This window comes from Sycon ciliatum, chromosome 2 (assembly GCF_964019385.1).
Source record: "Sycon ciliatum chromosome 2, ocSycCili1.1, whole genome shotgun sequence".
NCBI classification, from domain to species: Eukaryota; Metazoa; Porifera; class Calcarea; order Leucosolenida; family Sycettidae; genus Sycon; species Sycon ciliatum.
The window spans coordinates 32,155,669-32,171,353 of NC_088644.1; the positions used below are offsets into that span (position 1 = coordinate 32,155,669).

The 15,685-nt window shown below is 50.4% G+C and overlaps 2 protein-coding genes across 3 annotated transcripts; both read right to left on the bottom strand.

The window, feature by feature from the left end:
• Positions 1-172: 172 nt before the first annotated feature.
• LOC135809724 (uncharacterized) lies at positions 173-6,751 on the bottom strand. 2 transcript variants are annotated; one of them, XM_065323141.1, is made up of 5 exons: positions 6,287-6,751; positions 5,493-5,639; positions 2,364-2,534; positions 1,080-1,127; positions 173-882 (listed from the first exon to the last, which is right to left on the bottom strand). In XM_065323141.1, the coding sequence occupies exons 1-5, from the start codon at positions 6,381-6,383 to the stop codon at positions 659-661; spliced, it is 687 nt and encodes a 228-aa protein (XP_065179213.1). In that variant the 5' UTR covers positions 6,384-6,751; the 3' UTR covers positions 173-658. The 2 variants fall into 2 exon arrangements, with proteins under 2 accessions (XP_065179213.1, XP_065179212.1); XM_065323140.1 differs by having other exon boundaries at positions 1,080-1,169.
• Positions 6,752-6,886: 135 nt separating this feature from the next.
• Positions 6,887-15,680, bottom strand: LOC135809723 (uncharacterized). The gene is made up of 5 exons (XM_065323139.1): positions 15,284-15,680; positions 9,204-9,350; positions 8,654-8,818; positions 8,039-8,128; positions 6,887-7,673 (listed from the first exon to the last, which is right to left on the bottom strand). Exons 1-5 carry the CDS (start codon positions 15,423-15,425, stop codon positions 7,447-7,449), a joined length of 771 nt encoding a protein of 256 aa, XP_065179211.1. The 5' UTR covers positions 15,426-15,680; the 3' UTR covers positions 6,887-7,446.
• Between the last annotated feature and the right edge of the window lie 5 nt (positions 15,681-15,685).

A 15,685-nucleotide genomic window follows, 5' to 3' on the forward strand; every position in this document is an offset into this window, starting at 1 on the left:
CCGTCGGTCAGTGTCGTGCAATGTTATCGCATGAGCTGATTGTTTAGTAACTGGTGGTGCTAGTGGACAGTATAGCGTAACTTGTAGTTCCTTGGTCTTTCTCTTTTGTATAAATTTAACCTTGGCTCTCCATCTGAGTCCATAATTATAATAATGATAATTATCAATATAATTCTGGTACGTGTACATGATTTTCAGAGCAGCTATTCAAAAATCTATTGCGCCGAGATTCCTTTCTGGGCTGTGTGTTCATCACGACAAATGATGTGATCACATAAGACAGAGGACGTAATCACACACAGCATGGCGCGCAGGAAATCAGTAGTAGGCAGCTAGCTGAACCCCACAATGGATGACTCCCTTATCTGTCAAGAAACAAATTCTAAAAATCAACACCATCAACTTGAAGTTTCTTCAAGTGCTCATGCAGTAAATCAGTAGTAGGCAGCTAGCTGAACCCCACAATGGATGACTCCCTTATCTGTCAAGAAACAAATTCTAAAAATCAACACCATCAACTTGAAGTTTCTTCAAGTGCTCATGGTGTGCGGTTCAGCTCCCATACATATACCTGCCAGTGGTAGCTGGACCTATGTTAGTGTGTCATCTCGGGGATGACGACCTAGCTCTTGTCGGCAATGATCCCGGAGTGCCCACCTCAATCTGGTAGCCTAGTAACCAACGTACCAGCCAACCAATCGGAAAACGGGAACGTGAGATTGTAGTTGCTCGTGTTCATGACTCTGGGGTGATGGTGAAGCTGGTGGTGACGGCGAAAGAAATTGAACCAAGGCACGTATTGCAACACTGCTAGCACTGGGGTTGGTAAGGACCTGTGAGAGTAACAGTGTACCAATTCGTAGAACACTAGATACGCCGAACCTGCAGAAACACAACAATTGGGAAGCATTCCGGCAACGCCCACACACAATCATATCCTGTAAAATCACTACTCGTATTCTACTCAATCTCGTTAGACTTTACATCTAGCTGCCATCACAAACACAACACAATAAATCACCAGAAACATAATTATCACAACATATCACAACATATGATCACATGGCATCAAAACTCACTGAGGCCTGTGCATAGTACAGCCGTATTCCACGGTAGGAGAAAAGAACCTGCGCCAAGCAGTAAAGCAGATAGTGAAGCCAGACCAAGCACTGGAAATAGGATCAACAAGAAGGAAAATAACAAGAAATTGCAGGGAAATGTGGAGCTGCATGAAGCTAGCCAACCCACAGAAAATACCGTCACAGACTATCACCACTTTCACAACACAACAGTGATACATGACGGTTACTTGTAATGACATCTGCACACTGCTGTGGCCTGCAGCACCTCTGCAGCCACAATATCCAAACACACTCATATCTCCCTTATTCGGACTCCCAAGGTATGGGCACTTCGGTTAACTGCAGTACTGGGCACCAGTGGGGAGTCACAAGTTTAGTGGAAATATTGCAACTCTTTTGCCATTTTTGGTGGAAATAATGATGTTACATGCCCCAGACTGCCCAGATAAAAGAGACTTAAGTGTACAACCAATGTTTTCTACAGGCTCAACACATTATCATGAGGCCATCCAGAATTAATTCGTTGTTTCGGGTCACCCGACCGACCGTCTTTTTTCACCCGACCGCAAAATGTTTTTTTATTTATAGTGCATGCAAATGTACAGACTAGACTAGCTATGTACACACGCGACCCTAATAATACTAGCAGTCCAAATATCGACCTCAGAAGCAGCCATGGCTAGCCAAATGACAGGATGCTGCGCTTGGTGACGACGTTGTCTTCTATCTCCGATCCGCAATCGATCCTGAAACAGCATCAGCTCCGCCACCTTGTCGCTATTTACAGAAGTTTTCAAGGTGAGAGCTGCTCGCCGGTCAGACTCGTTTGCCAGCGAGGCCAAGATCTGGTCCTGGAGGGGACCTGGATCCGATGGGACAAGGACTGCGCTGGATTGTCTACACTACAGTCAGATTTGATCGACTGGCTAGATGGACAAAAGCTATTCGATGTACATATACATGGACGTAACCAAAATAAAAAACAAAATAAAATAAAAATTAAACCCGACCAACCCTGGTACGGATGAGTGAAGTGACCCGAAACAACGAATTAATTCTAGGTGGCCTGATAAAATTATAATTATCACTCTGCATTCCCCATAGTCACTTCATTAGAAGAGATACTCGAAAGAAAACTCTATTCCCATAATTTCAATCAAGTGTCAAGTGAAGTCGGCGGAATAGCGCGAGCTCCAGTGTGGGAAGCAAACCCTTTCCCTAAATTCCTGCAGTTATTTCTTCTGTGTAGAGGATTGATGAATAGAGTAGCAACCAACCTACCATACACCTTGACGGGGAAAAGTATGAAGAACGAATCCAGGTGACCGTTGTTTGGCTGCATACTAGAGAATGTGAAGAATTTGTGGTGCAGACCGGTGTGGCTTTTGAAGAACAAGCGAAATGCACTCAAATGGGACAGCAGAAGTCTGTGCGATGGGAAGCGATGGAAAACTGAAGCAGAACGGGAAGCACAACAGAAAAGCAAGCGGTCCTGAGATAACAATTGTCATCACAGGCAAGATCTAACGGTACAACATAAACATTGGATGAAGCTTGCAATACTAGTAATAGGTAGGCAGGAAAACTGTAGTGGACGTACTCTGACATCATCCTGCAATGTACTCTGACATCATACTACTAACGTTTCAGTTGAAAGAATTTCATTTTCAGTGTCATTCAATTAAAGCTGTGTGGACCCTGGCTAGCGCCAGACGTTACTGAAGTAACGTCTTTTGCATAGCTACGGGAATTAAAAGTAGATGGCTCAAAATCATTCAAGGACTTGCTCCAACTGCTGTGTAATTATATAAGGTTCTCAATGTGGGTGCACAGAGTGCGCTACTTACACTTATAGTATTGAATTACAATAACGTAACTGCCGGCACAAGATTACCTCTTGAGGTGCTGTTTGTTGTGTGTGTGTGTGTGTGTGTGTGTGTGTGTGTGTGTGTGTGTGTGTGTGTGTGTGTGTGTGTGTGTGTGTGTGTGTGTGTGTGTGTGTGTGTGTGTGTGTGTGTGTGTGTGTGTGTGTGTGTGTGTGTGTGTGTGTGTGTGTGTGTGTGTGTGTGTGTGTGTGTGTGTGTGTGTGTGTGTGTGTGTGTGTGTGTGTGTGTGTGTGTGTGTGTGTGTGTGTGTGTGTGTGTGTGTGTGTGTGTGTGTGTGTGTGTGTGTGTGTGTGTGTGTGTGTGTGTGTGTGTGTGTGTGTGTGTGTGTGTGTGTGTGTGTGTGTGTGTGTGTGTGTGTGTGTGTGTGTGTGTGTGTGTGTGTGTGTGTGTGTGTGTGTGTGTGTGTGTGTGTGTGTGTGTGTGTGTGTGTGTGTGTGTGTGTGTGTGTGTGTGTGTGTGTGTGTGTGTGTGTGTGTGTGTGTGTGTGTGTGTGTGTGTGTGTGTGTGTGTGTGTGTGTGTGTGTGTGTGTGTGTGTGTGTGTGTGTGTGTGTGTGTGTGTGTGTGTGTGTGTGTGTGTGTGTGTGTGTGTGTGTGTGTGTGTGTGTGTGTGTGTGTGTGTGTGTGTGTGTGTGTGTGTGTGTGTGTGTGTGTGTGTGTGTGTGTGTGTGTGTGTGTGTGTGTGTGTGTGTGTGTGTGTGTGTGTGTGTGTGTGTGTGTGTGTGTGTGTGTGTGGCCACGTTCAGGTCGCCTGCAGGCGGTGGCAGAGGATGTTCTGCCGGATTCCCAGTGCGGATTCCGCAGGGGCCGTGGCTGCAGTGACATGGTATTCACCGCAAGCCAACTGATGGAGAAGGCAGTGGAGCACGATTCTGAGCTATATGTGCTTTTTGTCGATCTGCGCAAGGCCTATGATTCAATTCCGCGGTCTGCTTTGTGGCTTGTGCTCCGCCATCTGGGCATTCCTCCGAAGCTGCTTGGCCTTGTCCAGTCGCTCCATGAAGGCATGGAGGCGCGTGTTCGGCTCCCTAACGTCGTCACGGACAACATCAACGTCCGGAATGGCTTGCGTCAGGGCTGCACACTGGCGCCTACGCTCTTTAATCTGTATTTCTCTGCAGTGGTCTCTTCGTGGCATCGCCAGTCTTCTGTTCCGGGTGTACAGGTCCGCTACCGTGTCGGCAGGAAGCTTGTTGGGGATCGGACCGCCAAGTCTCGACTGGCCTCCACTGACGTCACAGAGTCCCAGTTTGCTGATGATGCGGCTCTCTACACCACCTCTTTGAGCCACCTGGAGACGATGACAAACGAGTTTGTGTCCTGTGCTTCGGGTTGGGGTCTAACTGTGAGCGTCCAGAAGACCAAGGCCATGGCGGTGAACTGCTCTCACCCGCCACCTTCCATTGATCTTCAGGATGGAGGAAGCGTGGAGGTTGTGGACAGCTTTACCTATCTTGGCAGTGTCCTGAGTGCAGACGGTGCTCTGGACAAGGAGCTCACCTCCCGTCTTGCCAAGGCCTCTCGTGCTTTTGGCGCTCTCCAAAAGCCAATCTTCGGGTGTAGCGGCCTATCCATTAAGTCTAAGCGTCTTGTCTACAAGGCCATTGTCCTCCCTACCCTCTTCTATGGAGCAGAGACTTGGCCCATGAAGGCCCGGCAGATGAATCGCCTGAATCTGTTTCATCGCTCATGCGTCCGTTCCATCTTGGGAGTCTCAAGGAGCGATCAGCACTCCCGTCATCTTAATACTGCTGATCTAGCCCAGAGAGCGCGTCTTCCTGAGGTCATGGGCGCTCTCCTGCGTGAGTACCGTCTGCGTTGGCTGGGTCATGTTGCTCGTATGGACGCGGCCCGGATTCCTCAACAAGTGTTGTTTGGTGAGCTCGAAGCAACCAGACCACGGCATGGGCCAAAGAAGCGTTGGCGAGACACGATTGTCGGTGATCTGCGCTCGCTGGATATTCCGGAGTCCGAGTGGTATCGGCTCGCACAAGATCGCCCGGAATGGCGCAGGCGGGTCCATCAACATCGTCTTCCTCCCCCGGCACCGAAGGACTTTCATTGCGCATGCGGCAGAGCGTTTAGGAGAAGTGGCGATTTGAAGCGTCACATCAAGTACTGCCCAACTCAGTAGCCTATCATCTCCACTGGAGATGGGGCGTCAAAGGTCAAAGGTCAAAGGTCAAAGGTGTGTGTGTGTGTGTGTGTGTGTGTGTGTGCGTGCGTGCGTGCGTGCGTGCGTGCGTGCGTGCGTGCGTGCGTGCGTGCGTGCGTGTGTGTGTGTGTGTGTGTGTGCATACGTCTGCTGTGTGTGTGTGTGTGTGTGTGTGTGTGTGTGTGTGTGTGTGTGTGTGTGTGTGTGTGTGTGTGTGTGTGTTCGTGTGTGCATGTATGAGAGTGTGTGTGTGGAGGAGATCAGTGAGGTAGGGAATCACTTCCCTGTTTCAGGCAGTCCAGGATCCTCCACTGCATGCACACATAAGGATGTCTACATCAACAATGTGTCAACCAAATCCCCAATCTTACCATACTCATAGATGTTCAAGATGACCAGCAGGGTAGGAATAGATGCTAAGTCAAACCAGGTCATTGGCTCCAGTGTATACAAGCATGTTGCACAGATAGGCGTAGCAATGGCAAACAGTGATGCCAGGTGCATGTAGCCAGAGTATCCTGCAAAGAATATCAATAGCAAGAAAATCATCGTCAGTCAATTGCAACGGGATGCTGGACTGCAAAAGACTTTCTCTCGTGAAGAGCAAGTAAAAATGTAATGGTGTACCACTCTCAAGACTACAGATCGCTAACAATTTGTCCATCCCTGCACTCCTTTTTCTACGTATCACATCCTCAAATTTTGTTTGCAATTCGGTTCTCTTTTGTAGTTCTCAGTACTGCTGAGTTACCGGGTGTTAGCGGCACCGGGATCTACCCCCCCCCCCTCTTTTCTGGCGCAAAAATTCGTATTTGTGTTGACATTAGGAGTCACTGTATAAGCTGCAGTTCGGACATTGACATTTTTTGGCCGAACCAAAATCAATGGGTATCGATACATCCAACACGTTACTGTCATTACCGTATTTTCCGTTGTGTTAACGCGCAACAAAATTCCAAAAGTAGATTTACAACATAGTGGATTGTTAAATTAAACAATTCATTCCTTCGGACAATACTATTGTTGTTGCTACATAGTTTGGGCCATTTTCCCCAGGCTGTAAGTAAATTTGAGACGAAGAGTGGGTATGGGGTTGAACAGTTATGTACCTTTTATTTGTTCGCTGAAAACTTCAGACTTCAATATTCTGCCTCAAAGAACGTACCTTTCGGAAGAAGCTTTGATCTAGCTACCTCTCTGTACTCTTCCGTCTCAGTCCTGCCATTGCTGCAAACATCTTCTGGAGATGAAGTAGTACTCATAGTGTTACCGCGACGATGCAACGATCAGCAGCACATACCTACGAGAGGGGCTCGCTGCAAACATCACTCTCGGAAACGTTTCTTATTGACTTTCGATTCATTCATTCACAGCTTCAGAGCTTGTCGCCGATGCCGGTCTGCCATGCCAGGAACACGACAGCACCTGCACCGCGTCCCTAACCCTATGACAGTTCTTTCATCCTCCGGAGCTCCAGGCATAGCGCCTAGGCACGGGCAACGCGACTCTCTTTCTTGGCACAACTATGGGCTATGGCCACGGTTTGACAGTGAAGTGGTGTACGCCATCCCCTCGTGATGTTCTAGACGCTTCATCTTCATGACATGACAGGACACCAGTCGATGAGTACCCACGGCAGTGTTGGGCGTTGGACGGGTTGCAGCTCTCTATGCAAGGTCCGATAGGCCATCACCATCACATAAATCCTAAGGCTAAGAACGGGCAAAGTGACCCTGTTTAGCGTGCCGGCTGAAGCGTGCCAAAGTCAAAGATCCATTTTTGAATTTTCAGCGCATGCATGAAGTAACAAAGTAACACACTAAACGTGTGTTCGGAGAAATAGTGATAAAAATTATGAGTGGGCATGCCATTAAAGCACAAATAATCTGGTGAAATAGCTACAATAAAGCCGCAGCGCGGCACTCTAGGATCAAGGCCAAGCAAACCGTCGCAGTAAAACAGATCAAGACGAAGATATTGCGTACGACATTCCCGTACATACAACACAACTAACTTTTCTTTCTAAATAAAAAAAACCTAAATTGAGCTTGTGCACAGGAACTTTCTAAGGGCTATAGGAAATAGAAAAGTCTGCAGAAACCGGCTACAGAAACAATGAGGCTACAAATTTTTCACAAACTGAGACAATAGTTCAAATCAGCACACTGTGGCATGTTACGATGGTCTCCATTGTGATCCAGAACGTTACAGGCATTTGGCATTACACCTGTACACACGCTATTTCACGCCAGGGCAGTACAAAGAAGCTGAGTTGCCGATGAAATCCTCGTCGATCACGTGGCACTGTTTACCATGGTGACAGGTCTAGCTGGCTGGTAGCTTTGTAACCAGAGTTCCAACCAGCCAGTCGGTCAGCGGGAAAGTCAAGTTGAAGTTGCAGCTGGTCATCAAGCGCGGATGGTGGTGCAGACGATGGTGCTCCCGCACAAAATCAGCGCCGGGAATGTACGAGACGACGCTCAGCATCGCCCTTGGCAGTGACTCGTGTGCATAGCTGTGAAGCACTTCATACAGCACTAGGTAGAAAGAACCTGGGTAAGAACCATCAGAAGAAACACAGACACGTATCCAAGCACACTTAGCAAGCACATCACGAGAAAAACAACTGGAAGGAAAGACTCCGGCGTAACAGCTTGTACTCATTGAACCCTAGCCCAAACCGTAACTCAAACTCTAATGTCTGGCAGGTACCAATTGTAGTACAGTCACTCTACAGTCCTGCCAGCTTTCAACTAATTCTTGATCAAGATACCAGAAGAAACGTATGAGCAGCGCACCATTGCTGGTCTAAGTTTCTTGTAGTCACCCATTGCCTGATGATTGTTTTCACAAAAACTCAGAGTAGCAGTGGCATGAAATCAAACACTACATCCCGACACCAGCCTGAAGCACTTACCAACACAAGCTGCAATGAGGCAGATGTTCCAAGGCAGATAGTAGCGACCGACCAGCGTTACCGGTAGGGTAGCCGTCAGGAACCATGTCGCTGCAGGGCATTCAGAACGGAAGGTGCATTGTAGAACACAGAGTAGCAACTATAGCAGTCAAGCCACATGTAGTACATGTGCCTGAGCTGGCCCTACACTAGACCGGTTTCCTAGCACAGTGATGGCCAACGATGGATAAGATACTGAAGTTAGGAAATGGTGCTCTAGGCTGCCCAGGCTGTAAACATCATGCCTGAGCTGCTCTATATTATGAATTCTATATTTTTCGGATTACGTTTCCAGCACACAGCCTAGTAGCGACCCTACGCGTAGAGAGGATTTTGAAAAGTAGATTTAAGCCAATCAAACCTCTGAATGTCTTCATAACCGTCATGCCACTCAGTTCATACATCACTGCTGGGAGTCGCAAGATGAACAATGATGTCACCAATGATGACATACTGCATGTGCCCTGTGGCTATGATGTCGCCTATGCAGAGCAATGATGTCACCAGCAGGGTCATGCATGAACGATTGTGCTAATTGCGATCATACTAGGTTACTTGCCACAGTGTGTTACTCACCATAGACTCGCAGTGGAAAAAGAGCAAAATAGTAGTCAACATGACCCAGGTCTGGCTGGAAGTTCTCGTACGTGAAGAAACGGTGATGTAGGCCAGTGTGACTTTTGTGAAAATAACGGAACGGCTGCGGCGACAGTGTGACATGGCCGGGATAGCGATGCACCGCTGAAAAACCAGTGGAGCATACGCCAACACGCACGGATGCCAACACACGTACACGTACACACACATACACAAACACACACACACACACACACACACACACATACAAATCCACGCGACACACACATGTGTGCCATTAAAAAGGTGCATTTAAATTTTTAAAGAACGGCTGACATTCAGAAGGCATTCTACACCAAGGCTTGGCATATCACAATACTCCCCAAAACAGGTCAACAACTGCAGCAAAGTAGACATCTACAACACCTCACAGCGATATCACAACAACAATAGAAATGCTACCCACATACACCACACTGTATCATGCCCAACTGCCACTCTTGCAACAGATGATGTCGCCCCTGAACTTGCCCGAGTTATAAATACTTACCGTACTCGTACGCATTGGCGATTGACATGAAGACGGGGATAGAGAGCCAATCAAGCCAGGTGAGCCGCTCCATCCACCAAACACATATGGACATAATGGCGGTGCATGTACCAAACAAATAGAACAAGTGCATGTAACCAGAGTACCCTGCAAGGGAGGACGGCGATGACAACAACGATGACAACAACAACAACAACAACAACAACAACAACAACAACGTGAGAATAAAGATTTCAAACAAACAACTGTAGTAAACTCCTGAGCTAGGGTTTACCATCTTTATTTACAAGACAAACAACAGAACAGCTAGTAGAAGTCCGAACAAAGAAGTGAAGTGAGTAGTGCTACCCCAAGCCACATAGGCCCGAGTCCCCAAGTACTCGTCCGTGTATGGAAGGATGGAAAGTGTGGCGCGTGCGTGGTACAAAGGGGTGCATTCATGCGGCGTTCATACAGACGTGTGAAAGCAGCACTGCAGAGTTCATGCAGAGGTGTGAAAGCAGCTCTCACGCACAGTTATGAATACAAGAGAGAGACAGAGAGAAAGCTATGTACAGTTATGAGTATCATTACGCTACATCTCCCCCAACAGGAAGGAGAGCACCTGGGAGCATAAGAGTCACAAGTCCAGGCGGTCAGGTGGTCGCACGGCACGGCCTGAGCGGGTGGTGTCAACGTCGGCGGTGGCAGCTGCGTCGGGTGCACCTGGTGTCGCCACAGCAGGGTGGCGCTCAACTGGGGTAGCCGCGTCGGATGGCGCGGGATTCGGCAGGATGGGGCCATCGTCTGGGATCCGTTGCGGCAGAAGGCGTAAGTTGCGGACGTTGCGACGCAGCACGGAGCCGGCTGATGTGACGAGGAAGGAGCGCTCACTCAAGCGTTCCTTCACGGTGCCTTCGCGGGCGAGATCTACCAACCACACCCGATCGCCAGGTCCGAGTGGGGATGGGGCCCGAGCGGCATGATGGTCATCAAACGTGTCTGCCTGGGCGGATTTCCGGGCCACCTCCCGTCGTCGGAACTCGATGAGGTCGGGCCACTCAGGGGCCAGAGCTGATTCAGGTAGTGGCAGGCTAGACTGGATCCTGCGACCCATCAGGAGCTGTGCGGGACTAGGGCCACTCTGGAGGGGCGTGGAGCGGTACGCCAGCAGTGTACTAGGGAGATCCGGGTCTTTCCGCAGCATCTCTTTGATGGTACGAACGGCTCTCTCTGCCATGCCATTGCTCTGGGGGTACCGTGGAGAGGAGGTTCGGTGCTGAATTGAGTGGCGAGCCAGGAAGAGAGCGAACTCGTCACTAGAGAATTGGGGACCGTTGTCGGACACTAGTCCTTCTGGGGTGCCATAGCGAGCGAAGTGCAGGGATAGGGCGGCTATTACTGCATGGGATGTGGTAGACTTGAGCTGATCCACTTCAATGAATCGGGAGAAGTAGTCCACCGTTAGGAGATAATCGTGACCCTCGAAATGAAACAGGTCGACTGCAAGTCGCTGCCAGGGTCGTGCTGGGAGAGCCTGTGGTAGGAGCGGTGCAGCAGGCACGAGACGCTCCTTGCTGCAGGCTTCGCAGGTCTGGACAACGTCTGCAATCTGGGCGTCGAGGCCAGGCCACCACACTGCCGTTCGAGCTCGGGCGCGGCACTTGGTCACCCCCTGATGACCGTCATGGATGGTACGGAGCACCTCAGGCTGCATGTCACGGGGGATGACGATACGGGTGTTGAAATACACAATGCCATTGGCCACCGATAGGCAAGACCGGGCTGGATAGAATGGCAGCAGTGCAGGCGGAACGTCGCGGGCCCGCTCTGGCCAGCCGCTGAGGGTCCGCTGTGCGACGTCGGACACGACGGGGTCTTCTGCTACCGCTGCTCTGATGCGGTCCTGAAACGTGGGAGAGGCATACTCAGCAGACACGGACGCTACCTGGATATCGATGTCATCCAGCAAGTCTTGCATACTGCCTTGAGGGTCTGCTGCACCGGATGGGGAGCGAGACAGGGCGTCGGCCACGACGAGACGTGGACCCGGCACATAGGTCGCGGTGACGCTGAACTGGAGGAGGCGCATCAGCATCCGTTGACAGCGGAGTGGGACATTGTCCAGGTCTCGCGAGTTGATGAGGGGGATCAACGGTTTGTGATCTGTGTGGACTTCAAATGGCAGGCCGCCCCGGATGTACTGTTGGAAATGGTCGCAGGCCCAAGTGACGGCGAGGAGCTCCTTCTCAATTTGAGCATAGCGTTGCTGCGTCTCGTTGAGAGATTTGGAGGCAAACGCGATGGGGCGGAGGTCGTCTCCGTCACGTTGCCAGAGTGCTGCACCAAGACCATAGCTGCTTGCATCGGCGCTGATGACTACAGGCTGAGATGGGTCAAAGAATGCCAGGTCACTGGCGGCAGCTGCGAGCTCCTTCATCTTGGCAAACGCATCCCGTTGGGCTGCGTCCCAGCACCACACAGTATTGTGGCGCAGCAGAGCCCGGAGTGGCGTCGAGACAGATGCAAGGCCCGGCAGAAACTTGCCGATGTAGTTGAATAGTCCGAGAACCCGTCGCAGACTTGGCACATCAGTTGGCGCGGCGAGGTCCAACAGAGCCGAAATGCGGTCCGGGTCGGGGCGCACACCGTTGTGGCTAATGCTGTGCCCGAGGAACTTGAGGGATGCTTGACCAACTTGGCTCTTGTCAGGGTTTAGAGTGACATTGGCCTGGGCGAGAGCTTGATAGACGGCAGTCAGAGCTGTGTCGTGAGCCTCCTGGCTGGATCCAAAGATCAAGATGTCGTCCATGAATACCACCACTCCTGGGATACCATCCAGGATGCCCATCAGTTTGCGCTGGAAGATCTCCGGTGCTGATGAAATCCCAAAGGGCAAGCGGCGGAACTTGTATCTGCCAAACGGGGTGATGAATGTGGTGAGGTGTTGAGATTCGTCGGCAAGCGGAACCTGCCAGAACCCCTTCTTCGTATCCAGGGTGGAGAACACCGTCGCTCCCGATAGCTTAGCCATCGTTTCCTCAACGGTCGGGAGGACAAATGTCTCACGCTTCACGCCTGTGTTTAGCCTCTTCAGGTCTACGCAAATGCGGACGTCACCGTTTTTCTTCCGAACCGCCACCATTGGTGCACACCACTCCGTCGGTTCTGTGACCGGTGTGATGATCCCGGAATCCACCATGTTCGTCAGCTCCTTCTTCACCTTTTGGAGCAGCGGGAATGGTACACGCCTGGCCACTGGGCAGTGGTACGGGCGAGCATCGGGCAGAAGACGTATCGATACTGGTGGTCCGGTCATACACCCAAGTGGAGGTGCAGGTGGAGCGGAGACGTTGTGAACTCCTGGCTGCACAAAACCCATACGGAAAGAAGCTTGTCGGCTCAACAGGTTCGCACCCGAGGCGGAGAGGACATGGACATCATGCGGGAAGAGTTGTCCGTTGGTGTCTCTACTTAGGACTGTAAACTTCCCCGCAAGTGTCAGTGGTGTGCCATCGGGTCCCAGGAGTGCAGCTGCTGGCGTCTGGAGCGTGGGGGACGGGACTAGCGTGCTAAACGTGTCCGCGTTCATAACAGACGTGTCCGCGCCAGTGTCCACTTTGAAGAGTACTTCCGTGTTCCCTATCGGAATGAAGCGCATCCAAGGCTCGTCAGGCAGCTGGTCAGTTGAAACGCCTCCCATAAACAGATATGCGCCTGGGCTGATGTCTGCAGTCGGTGTAGGCTGCACTGCATGCACCAACTTCTGGCCTGCGCCTGGTTCACTGGCTAGCCTACTAGGCTTACTCAAGCATACCCTGCTGAAGTGGCCTGTTTTCCCACAAGAGGAGCACTTCTCGGACCGTGCAGGACACTCACGGCGTGAGTGGGTCGCTGGCCTGCCACACCACCTGCAGGGCGCATCATCCGTACCAAACGGCGTAGACCTACGAGTCGAACTAAACTGCTGTGCCCGGCCGCCGCTGTTGGCCTTGGCTGTGCTGATTCCGGCTGCCTGAGGTGGCGCAGACACTTCCAACTGATGGCGCTGCGCAGCTACTTGCCGATGAACCTGCTCGTAGTTTCGAGCGTATGTGGCTGCCTTGGCCAGGTCCGGCTTATCGAGAAGTTGCAGCTCGAGTGTCAACTTACGATCGATGAGGTTAGCCATGAAGCGATCACGGATTCGCTCGTCCCGGGCTCCCGAGAAGTCGCATTTATCTGCGATACGATGCAGACGACGAAGATATTCGTCAACGGATTCCGATGGCGACTGGATCGCCCGCTCGAACATAGTTCTTTCATGTACCACATTCGACACTGGTTTGAAATACTCGGACATTTTCTTGACCACCTCGTCAAACTTCTCCGCATCGCCGGCGTCATCAAACTTCAGTTGTTTGTGGACTACTGTCGCCTGTGGTCCCATGCTGTAAAGGAGCGTGGCTACCTGGACATCCTCATCGTCCTTGTGCAGTTTAGTAACTTTCCTGTACTGCCGAAAACGATCGAGCCAGTCATCCCAGGCAGAGGGATCGGCGAAGTCAAACTGACATGGTGGCTGAAATCGAGACATACTACTGTTCTACAGTGGATCAATACGGAACTCTCGTATGTAGATCCTGTTCACTGCGCCATGTAGTAAACTCCTGAGCTAGGGTTTACCATCTTTATTTACAAGACAAACAACAGAACAGCTAGTAGAAGTCCGAACAAAGAAGTGAAGTGAGTAGTGCTACCCCAAGCCACATAGGCCCGAGTCCCCAAGTACTCGTCCGTGTATGGAAGGATGGAAAGTGTGGCGCGTGCGTGGTACAAAGGGGTGCATTCATGCGGCGTTCATACAGACGTGTGAAAGCAGCACTGCAGAGTTCATGCAGAGGTGTGAAAGCAGCTCTCACGCACAGTTATGAATACAAGAGAGAGACAGAGAGAAAGCTATGTACAGTTATGAGTATCATTACGCTACAACAACAACAACAAGAAAAGCAAAAACAGATGACGGTGAAGCAAGAAATCTAGAGTATATGTACTCTACCCGAATCATGATACATGTACCAACAACCAATTATGGTCGGGACCTAGTCAATCGGTGTACATCAAACTGGCGTGGCCAAGACCAGCGCTGGTATACAATGTACGCTTACACTTGCCCTACCCCAAGGGCAAATGCATGGAATAGACAGCCTGTGAGTGGAGCCCGCATCGTTTCACATTTCACTCGTGCGGCACTGGGTCTATATCCAGATAGGTAGCGGAACCGGAAAACAGAATGAAACGTTTTCACTGCACCTCCAGTCTCACTTTAGAATTTTTCTCTCACCGACACACACACCATGTACCATCACACACAGACACAGACACACACACACACACACACACACACACACACACACACACACACACACACACACACACACTCTACTGCGACAATGATTATGTTACTCATCTCCATTGACCTCTCGGCACAGTACAGGTCTGCATCATCATACCTTATTTTCCGGAGTAACAAGCCGCACCGCCCCCCCCCCCCTTTTTTGGGTGAAGTTTGAGTGTTCGGATTATACTCCAGAAAATACGGTAACAACTTCTTCTCCTCGTTTCACGGACGTGAGAAATTCCAACATGTTGGAAAAGGCCACGATTGCCGATTCTCTAACCCAATATTAGGGCCGACAAGGCGACAACTGGCCCGTGCCAGGGACATAGAACATTCACACAAGGATTGCACTTATGCATGACCTAGCTACTGATTTATGCCGGGGAAGCGGTCGGATCGGGCCTAATCTAGTATTCAGCAATTGTGCGAATGTACCATAACTTTGCACACGCACCACATACGCTCCTCACTGTGTACTGGATGGACATGAACAGACGAAAAACAGGACCACTTCCGAGGCTGTAGGGTACCATCTCAATCTTGTGCATGTTCAGACTTCCATGTTTTAAATTGTTTCGTCAGTGTACATGGTCACAGTCACTCGACATAGCTACTCAGGTTGGGGTGGGGAGTTGTACAAACGTAACTAGATTCGTACAACTCCCTGGCTAGTGTAAACTGAGACTGTGGCATGAGCACCTGTGACTGAGCTGAGGATTACCTTGAGGAAGTAGCTTCTTCCTTGCTATTGCTCTATATTCCGCCATGCTCTGCGTGCCAGTGGCAACACTCTGAGGAGGCTTCCCATTCTGGTGAATCACAGTGGTGCCAGCCAAACCATTCCTTTCCTTTGATCCAGACATGACGACAGTGGTTATGCACTAGCCAAACATACAGCGTGATGGGCCAGGTCTACAAGTGGTGAACTGTCAAGTCACTTGCGTAGGCTTTATTTTTATTATTATACAAGTTCGTTATCTGGCAATGGGGGCAGTCCTTGCCTCAACAAGCAAGCGCAAAAAGCACCCGTGCACCACGGCACTGAGTCTTGAGTTGTTACGACGGTCACCATCAGCCGCTTTCTACCAATATGGGAACCGGTATCTTGTTGTGTGAGCTCTGC